Raw genomic sequence first — 12,890 nt, forward strand, 5'->3', positions numbered from 1 at the left:
ACCAGCGCGGGGGTAAGTTGTGTTAAAAACTGACACAGAAGACCACTTATGTTTGGATACCAAACGACCTTACGAGTTTTCTTAAATATTACGTTCTAACCAGGGTTGCATTCATGGAGGAAGCAGTCCCTGGAAGTGTTTAGAGTAAAGATATCACGTTTAGATGGTCACAATCTTTCGTTCATGCACATACCATATGTAATGACCTTCCAGTCTCTTTTATTATGTTCATGAAAAAGTGAACAGTTCGCTGGAGAGAGAGTGTGAGAGTGTCTCAATATTTCTACCCACAGATTCATCACCTTTACCTTATTTCTCAGATGCTAGACCAAATCTAGAAACTTTTCATAGCAGTACTCCTTCACGTCAGTAGCTGGCACAGTGCAGCTCCACCCAGGCTTCGTTCCATCCACAGAAGAGAATGAGCAGAGCTGCATATAATAAGCGCCATCCATCTGTGCTGATGTCGGTTCCTTTTCTTTCCACACCTTGAAGGCGGATCTGGAGCTACGCTCCCACTTTCTTCACTCCTTTAACGGCTCCCAAAATAAAATCCATTGAGCAAGGGAGCTATGTCCCCTTCTAAAACTACGGGCTTCAAACTGTGACTGCAGAAAACAGATGTCAGTCACGGATACATGAGGTGTCTTTGGGGTTTTTAGACCGGCACTACCGCAGCAGGTTGAGGCCTTAAAAGAGGCTATGCTGCTTATCTTTGGCACTCTTCTGGCTCCCTCCGACACAGCTTTGGACCCCGAGGATCCGCTGGGGCTCTCAGTCAGATTTGTGGTGGATCAGTCCTCTGTGCCTTCTGAACCCCTCACGGGTTTAGCAGTGACGCTGGTGCAGACTTTTACCCCAGCTCGGACACCTGCTTTGGTCCCTTCTTCATCAACACCAGTGCTGGTGCTGCCAGAGGAGAATCCAATACTGACTCCGATGTCTGACCCTGAACCTGCGGCTGCTTGGTCCCAACCGAGGTCAGGCTACAAATTCGCTGCAGCACACTCAGTCTCCATACAACCGGAGTCTGAGCTTCCACTACTGCAGAGGTTCCCTCAGAGGCTCCACTGTCTTTTTAGCTCGGACTATGACCAGATGTTCCACCACCCAGAGATAAGGATGTTGGGAATAGGGATGATCCCCACAAGTATGATGATGAGTCTTTACTTGTACTTACAGGAGGCTAGTTAAGGTCAAGTCAAATGCCCCCACATACTTTTTGCAACTGGTGCCTGCCTCATCTGGGCCCTTGCTTCCATTCGACAAAGTAATTACTGACACCCTATTAGGCCGTTTGCGCCTGCCGGTCGGTGCTTGATTTGTAAAAAAAAAAAAAAAACGTAGTGCTGGGGCCCTCGACAGGAGGACACTAAAGCTTGCATCATACGTTGCCCCTGGCAACACTGCCAATGAATGCACCAACACTCTACTAATCATCACACCCTTAAAAGTATGGAAGTTCCTACTATTACAGGCCCCAAAGCTATATGAATGGCTTTGGAGGCAAATACTAATAATTGGAAATGTTAATTGAAATAATAAACAGAAGTCGTTGTACTCGTACCTAAATTGGCAGACACCACTACCATGTGGCAGACAGTTATAAGCCCCGGTGCTGGCAATTAAGTGCAGGTGCGGAGCACCGGAAAGCACCGGCACAAATTAAGCACTGCTGCCAGTGAATAGACCAATGGCCAGATACCATAGACCTGCTCCTGGTGACCCTGATTTGCTTACACAAATTTCTACTCATGAGAGTCTAGCAATCCATGCTTCCTCCACCAAGATGAACCCTAAATCGTTTCCTACCACTTGCCATGCATGGATGCTATCCACAGGATTCTCAAGAGACGTGTAGGCCTCCCTAGTTGATATGCCTTTCAGTGGTTCACAATTGTTGGATGAAAACGCTGATTCTGATGTAGAATGCTTTAAACAGAAGTGGGCCACAGAATGCTCTCTGGTTCTTTTGACCTCCTTCCAGGCAGTTTTCCCACCAGTTCATGTAATTCCAAGGCAAGGCCAGTCTCCCAAGCCCCTCTGAAGTCACCGCAGTTCTTTTGCGCCCAGGGGCATGGATCTGGCATGCAGCGCATGGGACATCCTGAGCATCAGCCATACCAGTCCCCTTCCTGCATCAGACTCCAAGCCACTTCAGCTTGCCATTAGCAGCACACAACCACCCAGTGGAAGGCTGCATCCAGTAATTTCTCCCAGGGTGGCGTTTCATCATAACCAAGATAGGGGACCTCCAGATCGTACAACATTGTTATGTCCTAATGTTTCTTTTTACCCCAGCACACCTCCCTCCCACAGCAGAAAGAATCTTATATAGGCACCCGTCCATTCTAATGCTGGAGGTGCAAGCTTCACTCTCCAAAGAAGCCATCAAAAGGCTTGTGGACCAGGAAATAAGGACTCTTGCAATTTCCTTGTGCTAAAAGAGGATGGATAGCTTTGGCCTTGCTTAGATCTTCACCCTCTGATTTCCTGCCCACAAAAGGAAAAATAAAAAATGCTCACACAGACTCAATTTTCCTTAACCTGTATCCAGGTGACAGGATGCTGGCCTTAGACCTGCAAAACCTTTTTTTTCATATACCAGTCGTGCAGTCCCCCAGAAATTACCTGCGGTTCAAGGTAGCATTTTCAGTTTGCTGTGCTCCCCTTCAATCTAACCAGTGCCTTTCGGGTGTTAATAAAAGTGATCATGGTAGTCGCTGCCTGTCCATGAAGGTCGAGGATACCAGTGTTGCCATAACTCATTGAATGGATTTTAAACGTGAGCTCTCCAAAGTCACACGTTGTCCCCCTCCAGACAACATACAACCTCCTTACATAGGTGTGGTTCACGATCAACAAGCAGAAATCGCGCCAGACTCCTTCATGAAGGCTTCTTTTTTTATGAGCCATCTTTGACACAGTGCAGTTCATGGCTTTCTCTCCTTTGCTACAAGATCCAGGACGTTCAGTCTCTCATCTAGATGTTTCAGCCTCTGTCCTGGATTTCGGTTTGAGCAATTCTGAGGCTTCTTGGCCTGTTTGTCTCCTGCTTGCTGACTGCTTCAGGTGACAATAGCGGGTCTGCAGTGGGATCTCAAGTCTCAGTGGGCACAGCACTAAGGCAGTCTGCCAGCTGCCATCCAGGTTTCAGATGTGACTGCACGTGATCTGCAGTGGTGGCTGCTCAATCGTAATTGGACCAGTGACAGACTCTTCTTCACCCAAAGTTGTTAGTGGTGACAAATGTGTTACTGTTGGGTTGGAGAGGTAGATTTCACAGAACTGTAGTCTTTGTGGAAACACAGCTCTGTATCGATCTGTTGGAGTTGTGGGCCATTTCTTTGAGCTTAACACCTTCCTGCTGTCCATCGAGGGGAGGCTGGAAGCTATCTCACAGACCACACCACTGCCATATAATGCAATATGCAGCACGGTCCTAGGTCCTGTGGCAAGAGGCTCTGTGTCTCTGGGTTGGCTGCAGCATCAGGGCATATCCATGCTAAAGAACCACCTGATAAGAACCTTGAAAACCTGGACAGACAATCTTCCCTGGTTGCACTATATGGATCACAAATGATGTCGGCATCCCGAGATGGTGCAGGGCATCTTCCAACAGTGGGGAGAACCCTGGCTGGATCTTTTCACCACTGTTGCGAATAGACAGTGTCAAAGCTTTTGCGTGATGGAGTTACCGCAAAAACTCTTGCTAGGAGGTGCATTGTCCTGGAGCACAGGACACTTGTATGCCTTCCCACCTCTCCTCCCCTAAGTTCTGAAGAGATTAGGAGTGACCAGTCCTAATTCATCCTAGTGGTCCAAGAGTGTATGGTACCCAGAACTTCTGGGCAGGATGTCTTTCCTGCAATCAGGCAACATCTCTTGTAGGATTTTCTGCTGCAGCAGCAAGATAGGGTTATGCACGCAAACCTGCGCAAAATATACCTCCATGTAGGAGATAGAGCGGTAGCAGTAGACTGCATTTGCTCTATGACTTGAGGTTGTGGATGTCATTCCTTGTTTGCAGGAATCCGTCTATGAAGTCCATTTATACTGAGCGCTGGGACGAATTTGTGGCCTGTTGTGGAGAAAGCAAGACAGACCCCTTACAAGCCAAACTGTTGGATATTTTATTGTTTGTACTGTTTTTGGCCCAGCAAAGCCTTGCAGTGGGCACTTTTAAAGGGTATTTGTCGGCCCTTTTGGCCTTTTTCCATTTGCTCAACCAGCCGTCCTTGTTTAAATCATCTGTGAGGCAGTTAATGAAATGTAAACACATATGTTGCCTCTCAAACAATTTGTGATGCCACTCTGGGAACTTAATTTGGTTTTGACGTTCCTCCTGTGCACTCCCTTTGCACAGCTGCTCGTTGCTTCGTCTGGACTTTACTACCGTCTTCCTCATTGCAGCTCATCACATGAGTGAGCTCCAACCTCTGCTGGTAGAACTGCAATACACCACCTTTATTCTGGGCACACTGGTACTGAGGACTAATGACTCATTTAACACATTGGCCAATCCATCACTCTCCCAGGGTTCTTTGTCCCACCTCGCCTCTCAAAATTGGAAGAAAGGCTCAATTGGTTGGATCCCAAAAGAGCTTTACACTTTTAAAAGTTTTGTACCAAGGTCCATCGGTTGGATGATCAGATTTTTGTGGGGTTCTCTGTGAAGGGAAAGAATTTGCAAAAAGGACTCTGACTAGGTAGATGGTCTTCTGCATGGCGATCTGCTGTGCACTGACCAATTGCCAGTTTCTGAAAAATAAGAGAGTCCATTGCACCGAGGCGAATGCTGCCACCAATATGTTGGCACGCGGAGTGCCTGTTCTTGACATCTGATATGACGCTACGTGGGTGCCAGTGCACAGGTTCACAAAGCATTACTGTCTTGACCACAAGGCCCAACAGGAAGGGCGTTTCGCCTGTGCGGTCATGCAAGATTTTCTGCTCTGATATCACTACACAGACTAGTAGGAATTGCATTGGTATCTATTCTAAAGATGAGGAATCAGCAGTTAGAAGTATTCATCGGAAAAAGTAGTCTATTTTATTCAATAACGGTCTTTCTGGTGGATACTCTATCTGCAGATTCCTCTCTGCCTTCTTATCTCACCGTTTCGTGGAGTGATATCTTTTTACCATCTAAAACTGCCTCAAATTAGACATCTGCACACTGGTACTTCTGTTTCTGTTACCCCCCACTTCTGAGGGCGCCGAAAGAGTCCAGCAAGAACCAGACGCACTGGGATGGGGCTTATATGAAGTTCCGCTGCGTCACTTCTGGGCGTTGAACCAAGCCTGTGATTACCTACACAGTGCCACCTAAGAAGACCACACCACGTAATGGGGAGGTGGGAGAGCAGTGAGAAATCTGCGTTGAATAAAGTGTCCACCAGAGAGAGATTTGCAGAAGGTAAGTAAATTGTTCTCGTGGCTGTATATGCTGATGTGCTTTCAGGAGGGATCTACAGTTGTCCTGGAGGACTTAGGTTTTCAATCCAATTTTGGCGTCTCTGCTTTTACTTTTTCTGAGATTGGTAAAATAAGTATTTATAAATCAAGTAGCAGGAAAACTTGTTGTTTACAGTGCATCAACATTTCTAATTATCCTCTGTGGTAAATGCCACATCTTACAAGTTAACACATGTTTGTAGAATTCAGAAATATTCAGTTGTAGTGGTGGGTATTGGAGAGGAAAAGGTGGATCCTTTTCAACAGGGTCAATCAATAATAAGTCTGTTATACCCTCATAAAAACTTTACTAGCTCACAGTTATCCAAGGCTCCATCTCCAAGTCACATGCATGGTGGAATTGAATGTCTGCATAGTTTTGGAAGCAAATCCAGTCAGTGTCTTATAACAGCAGAATTCACTGAGGCCTTGCTGTTATATTGCACCTGATAAATGCTGATGCTACCGTGTCTGAGTGCTACCATACAGTCTCTTCAAATATATTTATTTATTTATTTAAAGAGTTTTATATAGCTCTGGCTAGACCCGGAGGTATCATAGCGCTTTACATGAGAATCAACAATGTAACTGAAAAAGTTCCACAATTACACAATAAATCCAAAAAAAATAGGCAATACAAGATTGAGCAACTTTACGGCTACCATATCAAACACCAGAGTTTGTTGTACAGTTGAGATCATACACCAATAGTATTTTAGGGTGTTCTCATATGTGATAATGCACAAGGATGATCGGTGGAATAAAGTATTGCCCACGATCACATATTTTGGTCAGGCTGAAAAGCTGGGATTGAACCCAGATTTTCCAGTTGCACGATATGCAATTCAGCTGAATGCTTGGTATCTCTTTCTGCCACCAAAGGTTAACACGGTGGGCCTAATTCTTGGAGAGTGAAAATAGCTTTTGGGCGAGAGGCAGAATCCAAATTGTATATTGAGTAGTTTTCCAGATCACAAACCTTGCCCAAGTACATAACAGCTCTGAACAGTGAAAAAGACTACGTTACATGTTTTTAAACAAAATATTATTGGGATTTATATACACCGTGAAAAAACGCCAGGTCATGAGATCTTATGGGAGCCATCCAAACACTCAATTTTGCCACTTGAGAGGCTCTGATCCATAGGAAAGACCAGTTTGCTTCTGCCACTGTATTGCTTCGGCACCAGTGTTCGTTATATTGTGAAGTTTGCATTATATTAACCCCTCCCCTGCTGGTGACGGAACCATTCCGTCATCAGCTGCGGTCGCGCTGTGCTGATGACGGAGCGGTTCCGTCACGGCCCGCTCGGCACACCTGCGGGGCGTGGATTCCGCGCCTGCGCTGAGCGTTCCATTGAGCGGGCGGGGCCGTGACGGAACCGCTCCGTCATGACCACAGCGCAACCGCGGCTGGTGACGGAGCGGTTCTGTCACCAGCATGCGCCCGCCGTGCGGCCGCCCCGCCCCCTTAGCACTGCGGCGGAATAGCCGCTGCAGTGAAGGGGTTAAGAAAAATGTTTGTTTTGTATTTATTTTGTATGTTGCTTTTCAATGAAGTAAGTTGACAGTTTCACCCAAAAGTGTTGAAAAGATTTCTTGGCATTGAACTCCTCTTAGAATGCATCTCTTACACTGAAGGCCACATTCTGTGCATTTTTTAGAGCCGCCTTTCAGTTCTTGTTTCTTCTTTCCTAGGTTATAAATGTTGATGGAACAATGAGACACACCCTTCTCGAAGACAAGTTGCCCCATATATTTGGATTCACGCTGCTTGGAGATTACATCTACTGGACCGACTGGCAGAGAAGAAGCATCGAAAGAGTTCACAAGGTGACGGCAAGCCGAGAAATCATCATTGACCAGTTGCCGGACTTAATGGGTCTTAAGGCAGCCAGTGTCACCACCACAGTTGGTAAGTACTTTTGCAATCCGTCTTTCTAGGGTACTCACACTTCTTGGAGTTTATACACAGTGGTAAAACTTAGACTTTTAAAATATATTTTTCTAGTGAGCTGATCCTCCCCTTTGCTACTACCAGAATAGTAGGAAACTTCAAAGTCATAACAATGTAATAGAGTCCTGGCCTTTGTTATATTTAAAAGAAGGGTTGGGATCGAAAACAACCTTAGCAACACATTTTATACCAGCCTACATTTCAGTGAGCAAACGAAACATAAGCTCAACTTTCCCCAGGAGAGTTTGGTGTTGACCAACACCGTTCACTACCATAAAATGTTTAGAAAAATTCAGGTGAGGCTGTGCATTTTAAAGCACTTGTCAAATATATGGGCTGGAAGTATATATATTTTGCATGCAGTTGTGATGGAAAACGAAAATATTCCAGTTCTTAAGAGTCTCCCAAAATACCTCAGAATACTATTTCTTTATACCAGAAAACCGCAATTACTTGTTATTAAAAAAAATGCATCGATACCAAACACTGAATGCATAGCAGACGAGTACGTTTGTAACTTGAAATAAGGTGCTTCTGACTAATGCTGTGTGCCATACTAGGGAAAAAGCAGTCGAAAAATCATAACCCAGGAGGAAGAATAACAAAACAAAATTACCATTACCTCCACGTCCCTCGTCTTTGTCCCAGTCATAACAAGGTGAGGTAATTCCTGCCTTTGTAGACAGCAAAAAACAGGAGTGCTAACAGAAACCCCGCCCCCGCTGGTCGCTGTATAACCATAGCATTCCCTGTTTATTTTCTTTATGGAGAAACTAGGAAAAGGAATGCTGATCTTAGGGCTGGGCCCGGAGTTTTTTCTTCCATGGTGTTCCTCTTCTTCTGGACTAGGAGAAATCCTAGAGCATTGAGGGAGCGCGAGCAAGGGAAGTTTTAAGAACTGATTCCCAGCTCGAAGGAGCCCTTTACTCGCCATTTCATGTGGAATATGGAGCTCAGGGATGGTCCAGTAAAGGATGTATCTGCTTTCAGTAGATGCATTATTGTGTGCCAATCAGCCACTTTGTTCATGTACACCCTGCATTCCGGTCTGCGCATACGCAGCTTGTTTTCTTCGTATACTCAGACTTTCCCTGTCATCATAGAAGAGTGCATCTTCTTCCTGCCACCTTTTTTACTATTTACGGTGATTGGTTACCAAATTGGTAATTTACATGGTCTGTGCTGCATTTGAACTTGATTTGTGCTTGTAAGGTGTGTGTTTTTGCCTCTGATAGGAAGGTATACCAGGAAGGGGAGTCATATTTCACCGACGTCACCTTCTCCTCCTTCCTGATCTCCATCTCCTCCTCCCGAGAGAGTAAGACATGGAGGAGATGATTTTGATGAGGAGAAAATACGAGATTGTGATGGACACTATTGCTGCAATGAAGAAAACAAATAATGCTAAGGACTATGTCCCAGGGACATCTTTACTTTGATGTGTCTGAATCTGAATACAGTGATGATGTGTCTCGTCCTCTGGGTAGTATATTGTCAGTGACAACATTATTGTTTTGAACTAAAAAGAACACAGAAGTTCACCAATTGTAGTTAGCAAATCTAACTAGAACTTGCAAAATTGTCACTTTACCTGTTGCTTTCGCTCAGCCCTGAGCACCCCCCCTCCATCAGAATCGCCGACATCACCGCGCAACCGATGTTAACGCTGCCGCGGGGTTGAACAATCTTTTTGCCGCCATCAGCGAGGGCAGCGAGGTCACGCCCACCGGCCAGAGGCCACGCCCCCTGCCTACTACTTAAGACGCGCTGAGCCCCAAAGCACGCATTAGCCAGACAGAAGCTCCTGAGGCGGAAGCCGGGAGATTAGCGCACATCTTAAAAACTTTATCTTGTAAAAATTGTCACTTTACCTGTTGCTTTCACTCAGCCCTGAGCACCCCCCCTCCTTCAGAATCGCCGACATCACCGCGCAGCCGATGTTAACGCTGCCGCGGGGTTGAACAATCTTTTTTCCGCCATCAGCGAGGGCAGCGAGGCCACGCCCCCTGCCTTCTACTTAAGACGAGCTGAGCCCCAAAGCACGCATTAGCCAGACAGAAGCTCCTGAGGCGGAAGCCGGGAGATTAGCGCACATTTTAAAAACTTTATCTTGTAAAAATTGTCACTTTACCTGTTGCTTTCACTCAGCCCTGAGCACCCCCCCTCCTTCAGAATCGCCGACATCACCGCGCAGCCGATGTTAACGCTGCCGCGGGGTTGAACAATCTTTTTGCCGCCATCAGCGAGGGCAGCGAGGCCACGCCCACCGGCCAGAGGCCACGCCCCCTCTTCCCCCCATTAAAATGTGCCAGGGCCAGACGCGCAGCGGGCGCGACGCCAGCGCGCCAAAGGCAAGCCCGTCTGCGCCCGTCCGCGTCCGGCCGGGGACAGGGGCCAATCCCCCTGGCCTCCCTCTTAAGACTCAATATAGCGCTGCTGCCCTTCTTACATTTAAACCCCCCACGGAAGAGAGTTGCCTTCATCAACACCATCCTCTGAACCTCCCCACCTACTGTCTACACTGCAACACTAACCTCCGAACTGCTCGGCTCAGGTCGGCCCAGCAAAACTACACCTTACTGCTCCTGAATTGCAGGTCTCTACCAAGACATAGCGCAGAAATCTTCCTGCTCTTAGATGAGCGGTCTCCTGACGCCATCTTCCTAACCGAAACTTGGTTAACCCCAGATTGTGACCAGATATGATTCAAGCCCTGCCACCGGGATACCAAATTGCTCGCAGGGACCGCTCACGCGGAAAAGGAGGAGGCCTTGCCATTATCCATAAATCTATATACCAATGCCATTGTACCCTTGATCCAATCCCAGACTGCGAAAGCATGTCTTTCTGCCCCAAATTTACCCCTAACGACAGTCTAACAGGGGCACTTGTATACCGCCCCCCAGGCCCACTGAATCATTTCCACTCCTCACTACCCTCGCTAGCAGCCGAATCTGCTATGTCTTCCTCCAACATCACGTTGCTGGGAGACTTCAATATCCACTTCGACCACAGTACTGACAGCACAGCTAACGAGCTAGTTTCCAGCTTAGCCGCAATTCAATTAGAACAATTAATCAGGTCCCCCACTCATAACAAAGGTCACCTGCTCGACCCAGTCTTTAGCAATTGTCCCAACCTCACGGTTGGCACTATCACCCACCTCCAATGGACTGATCACTTTCTGATACCCCTTAACTGGTCTACTTGCAAAGTCACTCCCCCTCCCCCTATCTCACGAAAGATGAGAAACTGGTCGAGACTCCCGCTAGAGCAGTGGTCAAGCCTCCTTTCCATTTCCAAACCCGCTCTTTCCAAGAGCCCTGTACCCGACAGCAGGACATTCAACAAGTGGATCGAGGATTCCATCGACACTATCCTCCCTTCCAGGGAAACCAGGCTAAAAAGAGCACGAGAAACTGCCCCCTGGTACTCGGAGAAGCTCAGGGAGCTAAAAGTTGGAAAGGAAGTGGCGCCTAGGATACGCTATCATCGGAAAAGACAGGTATAGGGAAGCCATTAGGGCATACAAACGCGAAATAAACTTTGCTCAAACTAACTACTATAAAGAAAAAATGATCGCAGCTCGATCTAAGCCAAGAGAAATATACCAAGTAGTCCAAAGTCTTTCTAAAATCTCTCCTCCCATGGTCCCAACCGACAACCCTATAGCTCGATGCAACGAGCTGGCAGAATTTTTCTTGCAAAAAATCAATAAAATATACTTGTCCTTCGCAGCCCCAATCTCAGAGACTATCACTGTCATACCACCACCCCCATGCGATACAGAACATCCTTTGTGTGTTTCCCTGAATGAATTGCCACCACTAGACCTGGAATCACTCAAATCCCTTGCACATCAAGTAAAATCAGGCTCCCGCTTGACCCAGTGCCCCCTCAGATGATGAACATGGCTAACCAAGTCATTTTCCCCACCCTCATGGACCTACTCAATAGCTCCATGCAAACAGGAGTGGTTCCTCCCTCCTGGAAACAGGCAATGGTGAGAGCATTGCTTAAGAAACCCAACCTCAACCCTACGGACCCCAACAACTACCGTCCAATCTCCCTGTTGCCTTGGGCAAGTACAATTCTAGAGAAGCACATTAATCTCCACCTCACCAATTTCCTCGAGGAGAATCTTCTACTGGACTCCACCCAAACAGAATTCCGTCCAAAACACGGCACAGAAACTGCTCTTCTGGCCGTGACGGAGGAATCCAGGAGGATCTTGGATCAAGGGGAGTCAGTGGCAGTGGTCCTCCTTGATCTAAGCGCCGCGTTTGATACGGTGTGCCACAAAACCCTGCTGTCTCGTCTAGTCGATCTGGGGGTCTCAGGAAACGCTCTTGACTGGTTGGGTTTCTTTTTGAGCGGAAGGACCTTCCAGGTCTTCGATGGCGACTCCTGCTCCACTAGCAGACCTCTAAACTGCTGGGTACCCCAAGGCTCCTCCCTAAGCCCCACGCTGTTCAATGTGTACATGAGGCCACTGGCTGAGGTCGTCCGACAATACGGTATCAAGATCATCTCGTATGCGGACGACACTCAGCTGGTGGTCTCTCTGGCAAAGAAGAACAGCATGCTCCCCCAGACCAACCTAGCAGCTTGCATGGAGGATGTCAGGAGATGGATGACAGCATCCTCATTAAAACTCAATGGCGACAAGACCGAGATAATGCTCCTCGGCCCCCCTATTCTCACCCCCATCGACCAGCTATGCCCCCCAGTTTGGGCCCTCCTCCATCCCCGAAGGAGGACATTAAAAGTCTGGGAGTCTGGCTGGACAAAACCCTCACCTTTAATACTCAGGCAACTAAAACAGCAGCAACCTGCTTCGGGATTATCCGAATGCTGAGAAAAATCCTGCCTATTCTGCCCTTGGAAGCTAAACAGGTTGTTATTCAGGGCCTCATCCAATCCCGGCTCGATTTTAACAATGCCCTTTATTTGGGAGCCCCTGAGTACGTGCTGCAGAAACTTCAGCGCACGCAGAACTGTGCAGCTCGCACGCTGCTCCAGATCCCTCGCAGAGAATCAGCTAAGCCAGGGATCAGGTCACTCCACTGGCTCCCGGTCAGGGATAGAATAAAATTCAAGACCTTGTGCATATCGCACCAAGCCTTCCATAGAGCCAGAGCTGAGATTAACCACACACTTCTCACTCCCTACTGTCCCGGTAAGTCACTTCGCTCAGAGAACGCATTCCTTGCTGCAGTTCCCAGAGTCAAAAGGTCCAGAGCAGGAGGCAGGTCCTTCACGCTCAACGCTGCTAAATTATGGAACTCCCTTCCCTTCTCACTTAGGTCCAACCCTATCCTCTCATCCTTCCGTAAAGAGCTAAAAACATATCTCTACAGAAATTAGCTCTCCACCTGGATCTCTCCCCTCTTCCCTCAGAGCTCTGTTACCTCTACTCAGCGCTTGGACGCCCTCGGGCAGCAGCCGCGCTTTACAAAACTCCTTCACTTCACTT

At 47.4% G+C, this 12,890-nt stretch overlaps 1 protein-coding gene across 1 annotated transcript in view; it reads left to right on the plus strand.

The window, feature by feature from the left end:
* LRP5 (LDL receptor related protein 5) overlaps nt 1–12,890 on the plus strand; it is a 412,593-nt gene that overhangs the window by 295,423 nt on the left and 104,280 nt on the right. Inside the window, exon 8 of the mRNA XM_078682857.1 lies at nt 7,156–7,372. Within this exon, the coding sequence (XP_078538983.1) occupies nt 7,156–7,372 (217 nt within the window). The remainder of the gene's footprint in view (nt 1–7,155; nt 7,373–12,890) is intronic.

Source organism: Lissotriton helveticus, chromosome 3_1 (assembly GCF_964261635.1).
Source record: "Lissotriton helveticus chromosome 3_1, aLisHel1.1, whole genome shotgun sequence".
In the NCBI taxonomy this organism is placed as follows: Eukaryota; Metazoa; Chordata; class Amphibia; order Caudata; family Salamandridae; genus Lissotriton; species Lissotriton helveticus.